General features: G+C 41.4%; 1 protein-coding gene across 5 annotated transcripts in view; it reads right to left on the reverse strand.

The window, feature by feature from the left end:
* Positions 1-22,003, reverse strand: part of veph1 (ventricular zone expressed PH domain-containing 1) — a 286,670-nt gene that overhangs the window by 47,627 nt on the left and 217,040 nt on the right. For 4 of the 5 annotated variants that reach the window (XM_072572661.1, XM_072572664.1, XM_072572662.1 and 1 more), the window contains exon 11: positions 8,008-8,139. In XM_072572661.1, the coding sequence (XP_072428762.1) occupies positions 8,008-8,139 (132 nt within the window). Of the gene's footprint in view, positions 1-7,691; positions 7,888-8,007; positions 8,140-22,003 lie in introns of those variants that run through there. The other variant, XM_072572665.1, reaches the window with a different exon arrangement.

The raw sequence follows: 22,003 nt of genomic DNA on the forward strand, positions 1-22,003 counted from the left end.
GGCCCATATCCCTCCAAATCCTTCCTATTCATATACCCATCCAAATGCCTCTTAAATATTGCAATTGTACCAGTCTCCACACTTCCTCTGGCAGCTCATTCCATAAACGTACCACCCTCTGCGTGAAAAAGTTGCCCCTTAGGTCTCTTTTATATCTTTCCCCTCTCACTCTAAATCCATGCTCTCTAGTTCTGGACTCCCCCACTCCAGGGAAAAGACTTTGTCTATTTCACCAATCCATGCCCCTCATAATTTTGTAAACCTCTATAAGATTACCCCCCCCAGCCTCCGAAGTTCCAAGGAAAGCAGCCCCAGCCTGTTCAGCCTCTCCCTATAGCTCAAATCCTCTAACCCTGACAACATTCTTGTAAATCTTTTCTGAACCCTTTCAAGTTTCACAAAATCTTTCCGATAGGGAGGAGACAAGAATTGCATGCAATATCCCAAGAGTGGCCTAATCAATGTCCTGTACAGCCGCAACATGACCTCCAAACTCCTGTACTCAATACTCCGACCAATAAAGGAAAGCATACCAAACGCCTTCTTCACTATCCTATCTATCTGCAACTCCATTTTCAAGGAGCTATGAACCTGCATTCCAAGGTGTCTTTGTTCAGCAGCAATTCTTTTGGATCTTACCATTAAGTGTATAAGTCCTGCTAAGATTTGCTTTCCCAAAATGCAGCACCTCGCATCTATCTGAATTCAACTCCATTTGCCACTTCTCAGCTATTGGCCCATCTGATCAAGATCCTGTAACCCTCTTTGCTGTCCACTACACCTCCAATTTTGATGTCATCTGCAAACTTACTAACTATACCTCCTACGCTTGCATCCAAATCATTTATATAAATGACAAAAAGTAGAGGACCCAGCACCGATCCTTGTGGCATTCCACTGGTCACAGGCCTCCAGTCTGGAAAAAAAACCTTCCACCACCACCCTCTGTCTTCTACCTTTGAGTTAGTTCTGTAGCAAAATGGCTAGTTCTCTCTGTATTCCGTGAGATTTAACCTTGCGAACCAGTTTCCCATGGGGAACCTTGTTGAACGCCTTACTGAAGTTCATATAGATCACACCTACCACTCTGCCCTCATCAATGCTCTTTGTTACTTCTTCAAAAAACTCAATCAAGTTTGTGAGACATGATGTCCCACGCACAAAGCCATGTTGACTATCCCGAATCAGTCCTTGCCTTTCCAAATACATGTACATCCTGTCCCTCAGGATTCCCACCAACAACCTGCCCACCACCGATGTCAGGTTCACTGGTCTATAGCTCCCTAGCTTGTTCTTACCACCCTTCTTAAACAGTAGCACCATGTTAGCCAACCTCCAGTCTTCTGGCACCTCACCTGTGAATATCGATGATACAAATATCTCAGCAAGAGGCCCAACAATCACTTCCCTAGCTTCCTACAGACCACGAGGGTACATCTGATCAGGTCCTTGGGATTTATCCACCTTTATGTGTTTCAAGACATCCAGCACTTCTACCTCTGTTATATGGACATTTTGCAAGGTGTCACCATCTATTTCCCTACATTCAAAACTTCCATATCTTTTTCCACAGTAAATACTGATGCAAAATACTCATTTAGTATCTCCCCCATTTTACATGCTGCCCTTGCACCCACTTTTGATTTAAAGTCTTTACTTTAGATTTGTCCACATATTGCACTAGCTTGTTTATGTCTTCTTGAAGTTGTACACTCGCCTCCTCACAGTTCATTGTATTTCCCAAGGTTTATATTTTCCACAAACTTCACAATAATGGATTCTACACTGAAGTCTGGGTTACTAATATACATTAGGAAAAACAATGGTCCCAATACAGACTGATAAGGAACTCCATTACAAAGCTTCCTCTAGATCACTAAATGACAACTAGGCCCATCTTGTGACACAGTGGCTTTGTCCCTACCACTATACTGGGAGACCTGGGTTCAAATCCTAACTGCTCCAGAGGTGTGTAATAACATCTCTAAACAGTTTGATTGGAAAATGGACTAAATTTAAAAAAAATTAATCACTACTCTGTTTCCTGTCCCTCTGCCAGCTTTACATCCATGTTTCTTCTGTTATTTTTATTTCAAAAGCTATAACTTTGCTCACGAATCTACTGCACGGTACTGTATCAAACACATTTTAGAAACATGTACCATGATATAAACTGCATTGCTCTCATTAATTATCTTTATTTCCCTTCCAAACAACTCCTGTAAGTTAGTTATTATACCGGCCATGGTGAGGCCATACCTAGAATATTGTGTGCAGTTTTGGTCTCCTTTTCTGAGGGAGGATGATCGTTCTCCTGAGGGAGTGCAGCGAAGGTTTACCAGGTTGATTCCAAGGTTCGCAAGACTCATGTATGAGGAGCGATCGACTAGGTTAGGATTATTTCCGCTGGAGTTTGGATGAATCGGGGGAATCTCATGGAAACTTATAAAATTCTAACAGGTCTAGACAGGTTAGATGCCAGGAGGATGTTCCCGATGATGAGTGTGACCAGAACCGGGGTCACAGTCTGAGGATTTGGGGTAGACCATTCAGGATGGAGATGAGGAGACAATTCTTCACCCAAAGAGTGGTGAGCCTGTGGAATTCATTACCACAGGAACTAGTTGATGTCAAAGCATTGAATATATTCAAGAGGCAGCTAGATATAACACTTGGGGCGAGTGGGATTAAAGGTTATGGGAGAAAGCAGGATTAGGCTATTGAGTTGGATGATCAACCGTGATTGTGATGAATGGTGGAGCAGGCTTAAAGGGCCAAATAGCTTCCTCCAGCTCCTATCTTCTATGTTTCTATGTTTCTACTTTAATCTAGATTTCCTAATCAGAAATGCCTGCTGGCTTTCTTTAATTAACTTGCAGCAGTCCGTTTAACTATTAATATTTTCCTGAATTACTGTTTCTCATGAGAAAGGACAATCCCTTTGAAGATAAAGATGGAAATTTAGTCTAAGTAGAGCTAATAAATAACTGATGGAAGAGTTTACAGACTTTAACAGTTTTTATTGTTTGGAACAAAACATATATCAGTTAAAGGAGCACATAAAGGAGCACATAATGCCATAATTGTGAGGGCTATGAAACAGACTGTAGATTGGAAGAACCAAATTGCAAAAGCAACTTACAATGCACTGGGACAGTTTTCCAAAATAATTTATTGAGGCATCGGCTGGGAAACTTTAATTAATCCTGTTTTCTTATGTAAAATTATATATAATTTTCTTTATAGAAAAAGATTCTCAGGGAAAGAGTGGCCATAATTTTAATGAGGTTCTCAATCCACAAAATTACCCCTTTATTCCTACTGTTTTTAAATCTACAAATCAATGTTCAATTCATGCTCATCTATTATCCCCAATCTCATGAACTTTAATCTTTTGTAATGACTTTGAAAATCCAAATATATTACATACATTGGTTTTTCATCATTTATCTGTCAGTTACATCCTCAAAAAGCCTGAGCAGCTTTCCCTTCAGAAAACTGGGTCAATATTACCAAATCTAATCTGTTATCATAAACTTAATAACAAATTCAAATGTCTTCCCCACTACTGTTCCGTCTATGGACATTAAGGGATATGGGGATCAGCTGGGAAATTGCAGTTGACATAAAAGATTAGAGCAGATTCCAGGTGCCTCGTACCCTCCTCCTGCTCTTTTTTGTATTTTCATATTGTTAAGGCAGCTTCATATTTAAGAATTTTTGTGGACTTGAGTTTGAAATATTGCAGATAATTGAATCAGTGTTTTGATTGAAAGAGGTTACCGAAAGGATATTGAATAAAAGGCATTTTTTTAGTAGTCGCATGTCTTGTGATAATTTTCTGTAACTGGTACCTTCTGCCTGGTCTATGGCGCAAAGGATCTAGTTTCTCCTTTTGATATGGTTTCAAGTAGTTGGGAAGAAGCCTTCTGAGAGAAAGAATCTTCTCAGCTCGGTTCTCCTGTTCTGAAAAACAGTTCTTGCCGTGGGCCTAGCGTGGTATCTGGAGGCCTGGTCTACTTGCTCCAGCACCTTGGAGTTTATTGATATTTCCTGAATGAATACAAATGCGTTTGTTCAGCAGCAAGAATTTTTTGCACCAGAATGTCAAACTACCAGTCATCTAAACAGCTCGAACCTTATCATTCTTGCTTTTGAGAACTGAAACTTATCAACTAAAAGGTTTTGTAATTTAAGTGAATCTGTGTAGAAATAAAATAAACAATGAGCGGTGAATACTGGAGATCTGAAACAAAAACAAAACAGATTTGATAAAGAAACAATGGACTCAAAATATTAACTCTGGTTTTCTCCCCAAAGATGCTGCCAGATCTGCTGAGTTTCTCCAGCAATTTCTGGTTTTGTCTGCAGAAATAAATCTTGTGTGTGTGTGTGTGTCTACACGTGTGCGTGTGTATGTGCGTGTGGAGGGGGTAGCTGGGGATTAAATATTTAGAAAGGAAACAGTTTATAAATTTAATATTGCCAAACTGTGTGTTAACCAATCCTCCATCTTTGTGGAATATGTTTTTTTTTAAAGAATAAATCAAGAATTTGGATGTTTATTAAAGAAAAAACCTGGTTGATGGATCTTTTTATTTTAAGTCTAATATATAGAAAGCATATGATTGCACATATCCGAGAGCTGGGTAAAACAATTAATTTTATAATGTGACGAGAAATGTTATGACTAGAAAATTCAGTGCACTCTTCCCATCACAGTCATAACATTATGCTCAGTTGTAAACGTTTTTGTCAAAAATTTGGTGTAATCCATAAGATTTTTGCAGAAAGAAGAACAACAATGTGATTAAAACCAAACATGCAGTGGGATGTTCATCATACAATGGAAAATAAATTACATAGATTGAACCAAACTTAGGAAACGTGGTGGTGGAGAAGGGGCTTTCAGATGCCTAGCTGTGGAGAATTTTTGTATTTGCATGCAAGGTTCACAAGATACCATTTGATTGTCTGGAAATCTGCTGTTCTCCACAATATGTTTTCAAAGCATAGATACAGGGTGGATTCCAACAGGATCACGAATTGAGCTGATAGTCAGCATCTTTGTCTTACAGGAATTAAGAAGAATTACATCACCTAATACGATCTAAATCATGGCCAGTTATGGAAATCAAACGCCTTGTTTAACTTATCTGGAGTGAGTCAGTTGGTGAAGCATAAAGTACAAATAATCCTGAGAAGAGCCAGGCATGTCAATGATGAGCGAGAGAAATAGAGCAGACTCACAACACAAATTACTCCAGTAGTATTCCAAATCATAGTTGCACATAAATATTCTTTGAGGAACTGCCAGCAAGGCAATAACTGAATCCATTAAAATATAAAGTTGAATGAGTTTGTTACTTTTCTGTAAATAAAGAACTGTGGATGCTGGAGATCTGAAACAAACATAAACAGAAATTACTGGAGAAACTCAGTAGGTCTGGTAACATCTGTGCAGAGAAAAGAGAATTAACATTTTGAGTCCAGGGACCCTTCTTCAGAAGGAGCTTCTTCTTCAGAGTTCTGAAGAAGGGTTATGGGACTTGATTAGAAGGCTCACTAGGATCATCCCCATCTGGAGGGATTGTCTTCTGAGCAAAGACCAAACATTCTATTCACTGGAGTTTAGAAGATTGAGATATGATCTCATTGAAATGAAAGAATTCTTAAGAGGGTAAATGTTGAGAGTATGTTTTGCCTCACAGGATAGTCTGGGACCAGATGGCCTAGCATCAGAATAAAGAGGTGCAAGTTTAAGATTGAGATGATGAGGAATTTCTTCACTCAGATGGTTGAGAGACTTTGGAATCTTTAACTATAGAGAGCTGTGGGGGCAGAATCCTCATGTATATTTAAGGCTGTGGAAGATCGTTTCTTGATCAGTTAGGGAATCAAGGGTTACTGGAATATTGGACAACCATGATCCTATTGAATGGCAGAGCAGGCTCACGGAGCCATGTGGCCTAATTCTGTTCCTATTTCTTATGGTCTTATTGTGGAAAATCAGAATTATACTTTGTGTCTTTTTTAACAATTGCCTCATATGTCAGTTTTGAGAAGAATTGAGGGCTTTGGCACAGGAGCTAAGAGCACAAGAATTAGGAGCAGGAATACCCTTTGAGCTTGCTCTGTCATTCAGTGCTCTGATGGCTGATCTTGGACTTCAGCTCCTGTTTTAATACTGTTCCCCATATCCCTTGATTCTGAGAAACTGCACATTTGACTAACACAGCCTTAAACATATTAACAATGGAGTATTCACAACATTATAGGATGAGAATTCCAAACACTCACAACTGTGCGAAGAAATTACTCCTCATATTAATCCTAAATGATCATCCCCTTCCCTAAGACTGTGCCCAATGTTTTACATTCATCAGCAGCAGAAACAACCTCTCAATGGTAACACTGTCGAGCCCTATCGGAATTTTATATGTTTCAATGAAATAACCTATCATTCTTCCAAATTCCAGAGACTAAAGCCTCAATTTATACAGTTCTTCAACACTGCTGGGTACTGTTAGGTGCGACTAGATTGGGTTGGGATAGCTGGTCGGCATGGATGAGTTGGACAGAAGGGTCTGTGTCCGTGCTGTACACCTCTATGACTCTATTAATCAACTCTCTCATTTTTCTTGACTAATTTGGTAAACCTTTGCTGTACTGCCTCCAATACAATTATATTATTCCTTAAACTTGGAGACTAAAACTGCACACGGTATTCCAGGTATACCTAAATCTCTACAATTCAAACGGAACTGCCCCAATTCTCTACAGTAAAGGCCAAACCAACCTGTGGTTCCCAATTGTTTGCTGTGATGCCGCGCATGCTAACATTGACAGCCTTACATGAGCACATCCAGGTCTCTCTGAACGTTAACATTTATAGGCTTCACACCTTTTGCAGATATTCTGCTCCTCTAGTCTTCTCACCAATGTGAGTTACCTCACACTTTCTTCCATTACACTCCCTCTGCCATCATGCTGCCTACTCACTTAACCTGTCCATATCTCCTTGCAGAATCTGTGTCCTCCTTACAATTTGCATTTCCTCCTGAATAGGTATTGCCAATACAGCCAAATTCTTCAATTTTACCTCACAGCTAAACAGTGGTGGATCAGAGTTGAGGGCTTTGGTTTATTTTTCCCAAGTGGTTAACCCAAGCTGGAGAACAATATGAATTATTTGTTTTTGCTTAATTGGTCCCTGTCCATGTCAATCCCAACAAGTTCAGTCTGCCCAAATTCAGAACAAATTCCCTGCTCAGAATGAAAATGAACAATTTTTGGAATTTAAGGTACTCTTTCATATAAAAATTTATACTGAGGATATTGGGGGATGTTCAAACGTTTTGCAGTAACTTTCTGTTTATGAAAATTCATCTTTCTTGAAGATTACTGCAGGATCTCTCTACGAGGGATCTTTCAACCATCCTCCAAATTTGATGGAAAACTGGCAGAAATCCTGCAAACATCATGCCAACCAATTGGTAGAACACCCAAAGAATTTCCTGGTTTCTATATTGACAATTATGTAAACCATACCAAATGTTTTAATTCCAAAACTGACAATAGAGAATGAGATAGCAGAGTAAAAAGGCAACTGTAAAGTCGCCAGAGTCTCAGAGGACCATAGGGCTGCTCTCTCATTAGGCAGAGAAGACTGCTGGTCATTTAACCTGAGGGTCATCACATTTCAGGAGAAAGGAGAGGTTAGGAAGGAGAATCCTTCATGATAACCTCAGCCTGGTTGGGAATTGAACCCACGGTGTGGATATCACTCTACATCCCAAACTAGCTGTCCAGCCAACCGAGTTAATGATATTGCGGAGTATCGTTGACTATGTGTCCAATTCTGTAGCATTTGAGCTGTTGACTAATCTATTAGGAAGAATTCAGAATTAAACAAAACTCTACATTTTAGTTACATTTTAAAATGTAAAAACATATAACTATTATTTGAAAATTTGAAATCATAACATATTACACATTCATATTTACCTTTTTATAATTAATTGCCTGAATCATTGCTGTTTCAAAGCTGTGTGTGCCCTTCAGCTGTGTCTTCTCCCACAGTGCTTTAAGAATTTGTACTGATTCATCATGGGAGGACAAAGGATTTGCTGAACAGCTCTGCAACAGACAAGAAACCATAGGCACTGACTGATGATTAAGACTCGCACATTCAAAACTTTAGTTCAGTTTTAGATAGATGTGCTTGATTCTTATCAAAATGATTGTAGTCAGTTTTAAGCAAATAAATGGGAAGGTAATGTCATTTTTTTGGTAAATATTACATGCTTGGAAGAGTTATGTCTATTGCTGGCAAAAGAAAATTCTAATCAAAAAACATTGTTTACTGCCATTAGCCTGGGCAGAGTCTGTCATTAATAATTTCTTACGAAAATGGGTATAGAAATGTTCAAATAAATAATTTAGAAAATTCAAACTACCATTTGAATTATTTTGCTTTTTCTAAATTTACTTTGCAAAGAGCTGAGAGCTAAAGGAGCGAAAGTGAATAGCAAAATGTGGAAACACTGCAGAAAGGAGTACAGTGTACATTTTAGGGCAACAGTTTTCAAGTCACTAATGACAATTGTATTATGTTTGTGTGTTATGAAGTGAAGGGAAAAGAAAATAAAAACAAGAAAAGCTTCTTTTCAAAATTTGTCATATTGTTACCCTAGTTTTAGACTTGAGTTACTTTGAACTGATTAATTTTAATGAACTGATGCTTCGACAAAAAAGATTAGGTTTCACCATGTTTTGATGGGAAACATACCAGCGTAATACTTCAATGTGTAATTATTTTCATTTTAACGAGTTACTAGCAGGATCTATTGCTTGACTCATAATAAATCAGAGCCATAGAATCATGAGATCTACAGCACAGAAAAAGACCCTTCGGCCTATCGTGTTCACGCCAGTCAAAAACAACCACATAATTACCCTAATCCCATTTTCCAGCACTTCGTTGATAGGCTTCAATGCCTGGCTTTGCATGTGCACATCGAAATATTTCTTAAATGTCGTAAGGGTTCTGTGTCTACCACCCTTACAGGCAGTGAGTTCCAAATTCCCACTACCCTCTGGCTGAAAATGACTTTCTTCACATTTCCTCGAATTCCTCTATACCTTACCTTAAATCTATGTCCCTTGATCATTGATCCCTTCACTAAGGGGAAAGATTTCTTCCTGTCCACCCTGTTTAAGCCCCTCATAATTTTATACAACCCAATCATCTCCCTGTTTGCCCATCAGTGGTGTGTGATGTCCCTCAGGGATCAGTGTTGGAACCACAATTTTTTGCAATTTACATAGATGTTTAAAGCTGTGGACCAAGTGTTGGCTGTCAAGGTTCACAGATGACACTAAAATGAGTGGTAGAACAAAGTGTGCAGAGGACACTGAAAGTCTGCAGACGGATATAGACAGGTTAACTGAGTGGACAAGGGTGGGCAGATGGAGGACAATATTGGTAAATATGAAGTCATCTATTTTGGTAGGAATAAAAATGAAATGGACTATTATGTAAATGCTGAAAACTTGCAGAGGGATCTGGGTGACTTTGTGCATGAATCACAAAAAGTTGGTACGCAGGTACAGCAGGTAATTAAGAAGGCAAATGGTTTCTTTCATCACAAAAGGGATGGAGTTTAAAAACACAAACCTTATGCTGCAGCTGGATAAAGTGCTGGTGAGGCCAAACCTGGAGTATTGTGTACAATATTGTCTCCTTACTTAAGAAAGGATGTACTGACACACGAGGCGTTACAGACGAGGTTCACCAGGTAAATTCTGGAATTGAGATGATTGGCTTATGAGAAGAGATTGAGTCGACTGAGACTATACTCATTCGAGTTAGAAGAATGAGGGGATCTGATAGAAGCATATAAAATTATGAAGGGAATAGATAAGATAGAAGCAGGGAGGTTGTTTCCACTGGCAGGTGAAACTAGAATTTAGGAGCATAGCCTCATAATAAGGGGGAGCAGATTTAGGACTGAGTTGAGGAGGAACATCTTCATGCAAAGAGTTGTCAATCTGTGGAATCCCCTGACCACCTTGAGGCTACCTCAATGAATGTTTTTTAAGGCAAAGATAGATAGATTTTTGAACAGTAAAGGAATTAAGCGTTATGCTGAACGGGCGGGTAAGTGGAGCTGAGCCCAATAAAAGGTCAGCCATGATTGCATTGTAAGGGGTGGCACAGTGGCTCAGTGGTTAGCACCACTGCCTCACAGTGTCAGGGTCCCGGACTTGATTTCAGCCTCGGATGCCCGTCTGTGTGGAGTTTACACATTCTCCCTGTGTCTGCCTGGGTTCCGTCTGGGTGCTTCAGATTCCTCCCACAGTCCAAAGATGTGCAGGTTAGGTGAATTGGCCATGCTAAATTACCCATAATATTCAGGGATGTGTAGATTAGGTGTACCAGTCATGGGTAAATAAAGAGTAATAGGGTAGGGGAATGGGTCTGGGTGGGTTACTCTTCAGAGGGTTGGTGTGGACTTGTTGGGCCAAAGGGCCTGTTTCCTCACTGTATGGATTCTATGATTATATAAATGGTGGAACAGTTTCATTGCGCCAAATGGCTTACTCCTGCTTCTATTTCTTACATTCTCTCAATCTCCTCTGCTTGAAAGAAATCAACCCCAGTCTGTCCACAGTCTCTTCATAACTGAAACTCTCCATCCTTTGTAACATCCTGTTAAATCTGCTCTGAATCCTCTCTATTACATCCCTCTTATAATGTTGATTCCAGAACTACACATAATACTCTGGCTGTGACCTAATCAATGTTTTATACAGTGCCAGGGTTAACTCCCTGCTCTTAAACTCTATGCCTCCATGAATAAAGGCAAGCTTACCAAATGCTGCCTTAACTATTTTGGCCAACTTTCCTGATACCTTAAATGACTGGTGTACATGCATACTAAGGTATCACTGATCCTTGGTACTTCCAAGTGTCCTACCATGAATCACGTATTCCCTTGCCTCGTTTGTGCTCACCAGTGCATTACTTCACCAAACTGCAACCAAGTGCATTTTCCAAACTGAATTCTATTTGTCACTGATCAGCCCATCTGTATGTATCCTTTTGTAGTCTAAGGCTATCGATTTCATTATTTACCACTCACCAAATGTTTGTATCATCTGTGAATTTCCTGATCAATCCTCCTAAATTCAAGTCTAAATCATTTATATAAACCACAAACTGCAAGGGTCCCAACAGTTATCCCTGTGGGATCCCATTTGACACAGATTTCCAGTCAGAAAAACATTTATCAGCCATTACTCCCTGCTTCCTATCACTCAGCCACTTGTAGATTCAATTTGCTAAATTTTCTTGGATCCTATGGCCCCTTACCTCTGCTCTCAGTCTCCCATGTGGGACTGTATCTAAAGTCTCGGTGAAGTCTAACCAGACTACATCAAAAGCATTGCCCTCATCTACAAACCTGGTCACCTCTTCAAAAGATTGAATCAAATTGGTCAGGCATGACCTCCCCTTAACAAAACCATGCTTACAGTTTTTGATTAATCCCACCCTCTCCAAATGCACATAATTCTGTTCCTAAGAATTGCTTCCAATTATTCTCATGACCGTGATTACACTAGCCAGCCTACAAGATTCCTGGTTTATCTCTTTCTCCCTTCTTGAATAATGATACCACATTAACTGTCCTCTTGCTCTCTGACATCTCACCTGTGGCTAGAGAGAAACTGAAAATTTTTGCAAGTATTCTTCTTCCCTCGCCTCACTCAACAGCCTGAGATTCATTTAATCTGACTCTCGACATTGATCTACCACTCAGAATCTCCTTTCTATTTGTGCAAATTCTTTAATTATATTACAGATCTTCTCTCTACACCTATATGGTCCCTTTTGCTAGTGAATACCAACTCAAAGTATTTATTTAGAATCCTACCAATATCCTTTGACTCCATGCACAAATTACCACTGGGGACATTAATGGGTACTACTCTTTCCCACATTATTCTTTTCCCCTAAATATCAATGAGCACCTATATTTCAGATGGCCTTGTGCTTCAAGCCACAAAGTAGCAGTGACCTAAGTTACATAGTGATGTAAGTGTGGAGAGTGACTTTTAAATTCCTGGGTCTGAGGCAGAAGAGAGTGGAATCACATGAAGTGAATGCCAAGTTGAATAATACATTGCAGAAATACAGTGTAATGTATCAGTGTTATTTTCTTGCTAAAGTTTCCGCAAGGTCTTAACATAGAATAGTGTCTAAGTAAATGGAAGTAGAAGTAAAATCAAATTTAATGTGGAAGATCATCTTTTATTCTGGTCGTCAAGCTGCAGTTGAGAGTTTACGATGATGAAATGATAGTCCTTCTCTTCTTTACAACTGTGATAGCTAAGGTTATTTTCTCATGTTATAGGTTTCATACCTGCTCACTCAGTGCCAAGGTATTTTCTGTAGTTGGGGCAATTTCTATCAACACACAATTGGCTTACATTCTCTTCCTTAAATAGTGGAGCAGATTTTCAAATAGATTATTTAGTGTTGAGGAAAGAGTATGGAATCAGTTTGACTACAATTAATCATGACTATAAATGTAAGGGTGGCATGATGGTCAGAAAATTTGCACACAAATATAATTTTTATTGCATAATTAGCAAACTTCTCGTTATATTGTTCATCATAGGCAAAAAACAATGATTTTTTACAAGGACAGAACATTAGAACTCGGAGGTGCCAATGTTGGACTTGGGGTGGACAAAGTTAAATATCAAGGTGGTAAAAACAATAACTGCAGGTGCTGGAAACCAGATTCTGGATTAGTGGTGCTGGAAGAGCACAGCAGTTCAGGCAGCATCCAAGTAGCTTCGAAATCGACGTTTCGGGCAAAAGCCCTTCATCAGGAATAAAGGCAGTGAGCCTGAAGTGTGGAGAGATAAGCTAGAGGAGGGTGGGGATGGGGAGAAAGTAGCATAGAGTACAAAGGGTGAGTGGGGGAGGGGATGAAGGGGATAGGTCAAGGAGGAGAGGGTGGAGTGGATAGGTGGAAAAGAAGATAGGCAGGTAGGACAAGACCGGACAAGTCAAGGGGACAGTTACTGAGCTGGAAGTTTAGAACTAGGGTGAGGTGGAGGAAGGGGAAATGAGGAAACCGTTGAAGTCCACATTGATGCCCTGGGGTTGAAGTGTTCCGAGGCGGAAGATGAGGCGTTCTTCCTCCAGGCGTCTGGTGGTGAGGGAGCGGCGGTGAAGGAGGCCCAGGACCTCCATGTCCTCGGCAGAATGGGAGGGGGAGTTGAAATGTTGGGCCACAGAGCGGTGTGGTTGATTGGTGCGGGTGTCCCGGAGATGTTCCCTAAAGCGCTCTGCTAGGAGGCGCCCAGTCTCCCCAATGTAGAGGAGACCGCATCGGGAGCAACGGATATAATATATCACACAATACCAGGTTGTAGTCCAACAGGTTTATTTGGAAGCACTAACTTTTTGAGCGCAGCTCCCTCATCAGGTGGTTGTCTCTGGACAGTTCCTTCTAGGATAGTATGTAAAAAAAAACATGCTGGCACAGGCAAACTTCATCATTTGCTAATTATCATATAGAGTAACACTGAAAGCAGAGAACTAGTGAGGGGGATAAACTGAATTATCCTGTGACACAAAACAGGCTACTTCAGTAAGAACACAAACAAAGCTACTTGCCTTGTTGCAATTAATCACAAGACTGGTAAAGTTAATTACAGATGAGTTGGAATACTAAGATTACATGGAATTTATGTCATTTAACTATGACAATGTACAGGATAAAGAAATGCCATGGATTTAGGAACTGGTTCTGGTAATAATAACTAAGAGAAGCAGGAGTTCACACGGAAACAGATCACGATAGGAGTGGCATTTTCAAAAAATATCACATGACGATAAAGGACCTGCAAGTTAAAACTAGTTAATTATCAATTACAATAAAAATGAGATCTGATTAAAAGTTAAGAATATGATCGGCATGATAAACGAGCCTGAACATGTAGCTCCAGGCTAGGATAACTGGTTCAATCAGGTTTAGACAAATGAGGAAATCCAACATTTATGAGTAGCTGATATAATGTAAGAGTTAAAGTCCAGAAGCAAGGTCAGAGTGACTGCCTTTGGCATCAAAGCAGCATTTTACCAAGCATGGTGTCAATGTGTCCGAACAAAACTGAAGTCAGTGAAAATCTGCTTGCTGGAATATCCAAAGGAAGAAGTTTATGACTATTGGAGGCCAATCATCTGGGACTGAGTATATCACTGCATGTATGCTTCAGCACAGTGTCCTACTGCCCAACCATCTTTGGTTGCTGCTTCAATGACCTGTCCTTCAATATAAGATCAAATGTCTAGTTGTTCGCTGATGACTGCATTATATTCAACACTATTCATGACTCTTTAGACACTGAAGATGTCCTGCCAATATGTAGCAAGACCAGAATATAGGTCTAAGCATAGGCTGATAAGTGGGAAGTAACACTAATGCCATCATTTCAAATAATAGAAAATTTATTCAACATCCCTTCACATTCAATAGCATTATTATTGTTGAATCCTGCATTCTCAACATTGTAGAGGTTATCATTGATGAACCAGTGAAGTGGACCAGCTGTCAAATGACTGTATCTATGAGAGCCAGTCCGAGGGTAGAATGTGGCGAGTAACTCACCTCCTGTCTGCCCAGTGCCTGTCCATCTCTGCAAGGTCAAGGTCAGAGGTGTCATGAAATACCATCCACTTGTTTGGATGAGTGCAGCCAAAACAATAATCAAGGAATTCCACATATCCAGGCTGAAATGATACACTTGATTAGCACCCCATCCACTACTGACACAGTGGCAGTAATGTGAACTAACAGAAGAGGCACTGCAGCAACTCACCAAGGCACCAACAGCACCTTCCAACCCTACAACCTTTACCACCTGAAAGGGGAAAGGGAAATAGGTGGATAGGAACCTCGCTACCTGCAAGTTTTCCTCCAAGTTACATACTATCCTGACTTGGAATTTTATTCCTTTTCCTTCACTGTTGCTGGATCATAATCCTGGCACTCCCTCCTTCAGAACAGCATAGATGTTCCTCCACCGCAAGGAAAACAGCTGTTCAGGAAGATTGCTCACCAGCACCAGCATGGTGGCTCAGTGGTTAGCACTGTTGCATCACAACACCAGGGTCCCACCTTCGATATCAGCCTCGGGTGACTGTGTGGAATATGCACATTCTCCCTGTGTCTGCGTGGGTTTCCTCCCACAGTTCAAAGATGTGCAGGTCAGGTGAATTGGACATGCTAAATTGCCTGTAATGTTAGGTGCATTAGTCAGAGGGAAATGGGTTTGGGTGGGTGACTTTTTGGAGGGTTGGTGTGGACTTGTTGGGCTGAAGGGCCTGTTTTCACACTGTAGGGAATCTAATCTAATCTTTGCTTGGGAAATTAGGAAAATTCTAGCCAGTGACACCTATATACCATAAACAAATTAAAAAGGCAATGATAGTTAAAATTAATGAAAAGAAGTTTTCATTACAGGTGATGTTGGAATGGAGGCTTTTAGAATGCATATAGTTCCTTTGTAATATTTTTATTTTAATTGCAAAGAGCTAAGAACTAATTGTTAAGTAAATATCTCAGGAACCAATGACATTCGCAGCTGTACCACAGTCATATACTTAGTAAGAATGTATTAAACTACCAGTCACACACTGCAACAAGAAATACACTTTAGACTCAAGTATGAATATATCTAACTTATGGGAAGCTGAAGATCCTCCTGAGCATATGCTGTCAGGAAAAACATCAGGTGGTGAGGTATATCCCTGGAAGTGGAGAATTGTTTTATAATCCACTCTGGGTGAACTTCATACAGTCTGGGAATTGTATGCAGCGTGAGGAATTTGGGGAAAACAGAAGATGAGACAATTATATTGGATCAGCTGGAATTCACAGCATAGAAAGAGCAAAGTTGTGTTCATCTTCCACTGGAGCCTCCTCTCAAACTCTGAATTTTTGAAATTCCTTTCTCCATCTTGTACTGATCTACCATTCCTTTAAAGGCATATTATTTGCCCCACCTACAACTCCACATACCAATCTCTGTCCAGGGTACTATGTTCTTCTGAATTCATTACTCAGTTCATAAATGACTGCATTATTTATAGACCCCGTTTTTTGACTCCATTGGGAAATGCCTTCTCTGTATTAGCTGTCTTTATCCTTTTCATAATTTTAAAGCTCTCAGCCAATTTTACAGAAAAGAGTCCAGTTTGTGCAGCTTGGTTCCACTACTTTAGATTTGATATCAACTTTGTAGATCCTTTCTACGTTTTCTTCAGTGACTCTATTTTAATATGCAAATTTATTCTATCACACTTCTGGTTGGTGCCTTGTGAATGGTGGATCTGCAAATTTTGAGCTAGCAATTTGATGCTGGATCATTCCTATCCACATATATCTGTAGATTATGCAATCCGATGACTGTATAACATTACCTTCCAATGTTTCTTTTATTAATGAAACTTGAAAGGGTTCAGAAATAATTTACAAGGATGTTGCCAGGGTTGGAAGATTTGAGCTTTGGGGAGAGGCTGAATAGGCTGGGGCTTCATCTCTGGAGCGATGGACGCTGAGGGGTGACATTATAGGGGTTTTATAAAATCATGAGGGGCATGGATAGGTTAAATAGACAAGGTCTTTTTCCTGGCATGCGGGAGTCCAGAACTAGTGGGCATAGGTTTAGGGAGAGAGGGGTAAGATTTAAAAGGGACCTAAGGGGCAACTTTTTCATGCAGAGGGTGGTGCGTGTATGGAATGACCTGCCAGAGGAAGTGGTGGAGACTGGTACAATTTCAACATTTAAAAGGCATTTAGATAGATACATGAATAGGAAGGGTTTAGAGGGATATGGGCCTAATGCTCACAAATGGGACGAGATTAATTTAGCATATCTGGTTGGCATGGACAAGTTGGATTGAAGGGTCTGTTTCCATGCTGTACACCTCTATGACTATATAGTTCTAACTGTGTTCCCTCTGTTCCTTCACATGCTAAGAATCCTGCCTTTAACTCTGTAGTCTGCATTCAAATTTGACCTTTCAAAATGAATGACTTCACACTTTTCCAGGTGGACTCCATCTGCCACTTCTCAGCCCAGTTCTGCTCCCTGTCAGTCCTACTGCAAGCTACAACAGCCCTCCACACTATCCACTGCTCCACCAACCTTTGTGTCATCAACAAACTTACTAACTGAAGATGGACGAGGGAGATCCAGTAGATGTAGTGTACCTGGACTTTCAGAAAGCTTTTGATAAAGTCCCACATAGGAGGTTAGTGAGCAAAATTAGGGCGCATGGTATTGGGGGCAAAGTTCTAACTTGGATTGAAAGTTGGTTGGCTTATAGGAAACAAAGAGCAGTGATAAACGGCTCTATTTCGGAATGGCAGGCAGTGACCAGTGGAGTACCACAGGGATCAGTGCTGGGACCGCAACTTTTTACAATATATGTTAATGATATAGAAGAATGTATTAGTAATAACATTAGCAAATTTGCTGATGATACTAAGCTGGGTGGCAGGGTGAAATGTGAGGAAGATGTTAGGAGATTACAGGGTGACCTGGACAGGTTAGGTGAGTGGTCAGATGCATGGCAGATGCAGTTTAATGTGGATAAATATATGGTTATCCACTTTGGTAGCAAGAACAGGAAGGCAGATTACCACCTAAATGGAATCAATTTAGGTAAAGGGTCAGTACATAGAGATCTGGGTGTTCTTGTGCACCAGTCAATGAAGGTAAGCATGCAGGTACGGCAGGTAGTGAAGAAGGCTAATAGCATGCTGGCCTTCATAACAAGAGGGATTGAGTATAGAAGCAAAGAGGTTCTTCTGCAGCTGTACAGGGCCCTGGTGAGACCACACCTGTGAGTATTGTGTGCAGTTCTGGTCTCCAAATTTGAGGAAAGACATTCTGGCTATTGAGGGAGTGCAGCATAGGTTCACAAGGTCAATTCCTGGAATGGCGGGACTACCTTACACTGAAATACTGGAGTGTCTGGGCTTGTATACCCTTGATTTTCGAAGACTGAGAGGGGATCTGATTGAGACATATAAGATTATTAAAGGATTGGACACTCTGGAGGCAGGAAACATGTTTCCGCCGATAGGTGAGTGCCGAACCAGAGGACACAATTTAATAATACGGGGTAGACCATTTAGGACAGCGATGAGGAGAAACTTCTTCACCCAGAGAGTGGTGGCTGTGTGGAATGCTCTGCCCCAGACGGTAGTGGAGGCCCAGTCTCTGGATTCATTTAAGAAAGAGTTGGATAGAGCTCTCAAGGATAGTGGAATCAAAGGTTATGGAGATAAGACATGAACAGGATACTGATTAAGGACAATCAGCCATGATCATAGTGAATGGTGGTGCAGGCTCGAAGGGCAGAATGGCCTACTCCCGCACCTATTGTCACTTTCTCATCCATGTCATTGATAAAAATCACAAAGACCAGAGGTCCCAGAACCGATCCCTGCTGAACACCACTAGTCACCAAGCTCCAGGCTGAATACTTTCCATCTGCTACCACCCTCTGTCTTCAAGAGCCAGCCAATTCTTATCCAGTCAGCCAAATTTCCCTGCATCCCATGCCTCCATAGTTTCTGAATGAGCCTACTATGGGGAACCTTATCAAACACCCTGCTAAAATCCATATACACCACATCCACTACTCTACCTTCATCAATGTGTTTTGTCACATCCTCAAAGAATTTAATAAGACTTGTGGGGCATGACCTGCCCCTCACAAAATCATGCAGATTGACTCTAATGAAACAAGCTTTTTCAAATAATGATAAATCCTGTCTCTCAGAATCCTTTCCATTAATTTGCCCACCACTGACATAAGACTAACTGGTCTGTAATCCTCTGGGTTTCCCTATTCCCTTTCTTGAAAAAGGGAATAACATTTGTCACTCTCCAATCATCTGGTACTACTACAGTGGACAGTGAGGATGCAAAGATCATTGCCAAAGGCACAGCAATCTGTTTCCTCACTTTCCATAGTAACCTTGGGTACTTCCTGTCTGGCCCAGGGGACTTATCTATCCTCATGTTTTTCAAAATATCCTCCTTCTTAATATCAACCTGTTTGAGCATATCAACTTGTTTCATGCTGTCCTCACAAACAACAAGGTCCCTCTCACTAGTGAATACTGAAACAAAGTATTCATTAAGGACCTCCCCTACTTCCTCTGACTCCAGGCACAAGTTTCCTCCACTATCCCTGATCAGTGCTACCCTCACTTTGGCCATCCTCTTGTTTCTCACGTCAGTGTAGAATGCCTAGGAGTTTTCCTTATTCCCACCAGCCAAGGCTTTCTCATGCCCACTTCTAGCCCTCCTAAGTTCATTCATCAGTTCCTTCCTGGCTACCTTGTAACCCTCTAGAGCCCTGTATGATCCTTGATTCCTCAAACTTAAGTAGGCTTCTTTTTACGTCTTGACAAAATATTCCACATCTCTTGTCTTTCAAGGTTCCTTCACCCTACCATCCCTTCCTTGCCTCAGTGGGACAAGCCTATCCAGCACTCTCAGCAAGTGCTCCCTAAACAACCTCCACGTTTCTGTCATGCACTTCCCTGAGAATGTCTGTTCTCAATTTTTGATCCACAGTACCTGTAATTCCCCTTGCCCCAATTAAATACTTTCCCATACCATCTGCTCCTAACCCTATCTATGACTATAGTAAAGACCAAAGCGTTGTGATCACTATCATCAAAATGCTCTCTCACCGAGAGATCTGACACCTGATCTCATTCATTGCCAAGCACCAAATCCAATATGGCCTCCCCTCTAGTCGGCCTTTCTACATATTGAGTCAGGGATTCTTCCTGGACACACTTGACAAAATCTGCTCTATCCAAACTATTTGCAATAATGACAACCCATGACAACAACCCTGGTACTTCTGCACCTTTCCAAAATCTGTCTCCCGATCTGCTCCTCTGTGTCTCTGTTGCTATTGGGGTGGGGTGGGGTGGGGGGTCTGTGGAATACCCACAATAAAGTGACTGCTCCTTTCCTGTTTCTGACTTCTACCCATAATGACTCAGTAGGCAAATCCTCCTCAATGACCTCCCTTTCTGCAGCTGTGATACTATCCCTGATTAGCAATGCCACTCCCCCACCTCTTTTACCTCCCTCCCTATTCCTTTTGAAACATCTAAACCCCAGGACATTCAATAACTATTCCTGTCCCTGCGAATATCCAAGTCTCCGTAATGGCCACAACAGCATAGCTCCAAATACTGATTCATGCTCTAATTTCATCACCCTATTCCTGATACTTCTTGCGTTAAAATAGACATGCTTCAACCCATCACACTGACTGCAACTTTACTCACTCAATTGTCGACCTTTCCTCGTACGCTGAACGCTGAATGTGCCTGTTAGCCCATCCTCTGATCAGTAGCTCTGGTTCCCATCCCCATGCCACACTAGTTTAAGCCCTCCCAAAGAGCCGTAGTTAACCTCCTATCCAGGGTATTGATGCCCCTCCAGTTCAGATGCAACCTGACCTCCTTGTACAGGTCCCACTCTCCTCAGAAGGTGTTCCAATGATCCACCTTAAGCCCTCCCTCCTACACCAGCTCTGAAACCATGAGTTCAGTGCACTCAATATCTGTTCCTAGCTTCACTATCCTGTGATACTGGTAGCAATCCTGAGATTACTACTCCACACATCCTGTCTTTTAGCTTCCAACCTCGTGAGCTTAAGAGGTATAGTTACTATGTTTGCAGATGACACCAAAATTGAAGGTGTAGTGGTCAGCGAAGGTTACCTTGGATTACAATAGGATCTTGATCAGATGGGCCAATGGGCTGAGAAGTGGCAGATGGGAGTTTAATTCAGATAAATGCGAGGTGCTGCATTTTGGGAAAGCAAATCTAAGCAGGACTTATGCACTTAATGATAAGGTCCTAGGCAGTGGTGCTGACAAAGAGACCTTGGAGTACAGGTTCATAGCTCCTTGAAAGTGGAGTCACAGGTAAATAGGATAGTGAAGGTGGTGTTTGGTATGCTTTCCTTTATTGGTCAGAGTATTGAGTACAGGAGTTGGGAGGTCATGTTGCGGCTGTAGAGGACATTGGTTAGGCCACTTTTGGAATACAGAGAGAACTCGAATATAAATTATCTGAATTTCGGATTATCCAAAGAAGATCTCAAGATCCAATAGAAACATTACATCAAAGAGGTGTTTCCAACACTGATCATGTCTTTTGCTTACAATGATTAAAAATGAACTTGGCTTACTGAAATTCTGCCAGGAACAGTCCTGAGCATCATTGGGAGACCAGCCACTGTATTCAAAAGACTGACTGCCCACCCTCTCCCACATTTTGCCTGGAATTCTACACAGGGGTGTACCCGAAACCCCCCCTTCCCCAGATAATTTCTCTAACATTGTCCTGTACAGGGCACAGGTGGAACCTGTCAAAATGTTGCAGTCAAATGTTTTATGTGTGTGTGTGTGTGTGTGTGTCTGTCTGTCTGTCTATCTGTGTGTGTGTGTGTGTGTGTCTGTGTGTGTGTCTGTGCGTGTATGTGCGTGCGCATGCACTATTTGGAGACTCATTCCCCAAAAGGCAGTACCAGTCTTTACTGTTGTTGTCCAGTCTGACTGCCCCAGGGTGGGGGTGGGGCGCTCGTGGAGGCGGGGGCTGGGTGGGACTGGGGGCAGGGGTGCAGACGAAGGTTAGACTGTGGGTGGGGAGGTAGCATTGGACAGGGTTGGGGGGTGGGTAGGCATGGGAGCGGATATGGGGCATGATTGGATGGTGTTGGGGTCAGACAGGGGGACGGGTGGGAGTGGGGTGTAGTAAGGAGGGTGGGGCTAGGGGTGGGCATGGGTGGGGGTGGTGTCGGAGGGGTTGAGAGCGGACATGGGGGGTGGTGTTGGATGGGGCCGGACGGGATTTGCAGTTGTCGGAGGGT

This window comes from Chiloscyllium punctatum, chromosome 6 (genome assembly GCF_047496795.1).
Source record: "Chiloscyllium punctatum isolate Juve2018m chromosome 6, sChiPun1.3, whole genome shotgun sequence".
Classification (NCBI taxonomy): Eukaryota; Metazoa; Chordata; class Chondrichthyes; order Orectolobiformes; family Hemiscylliidae; genus Chiloscyllium; species Chiloscyllium punctatum.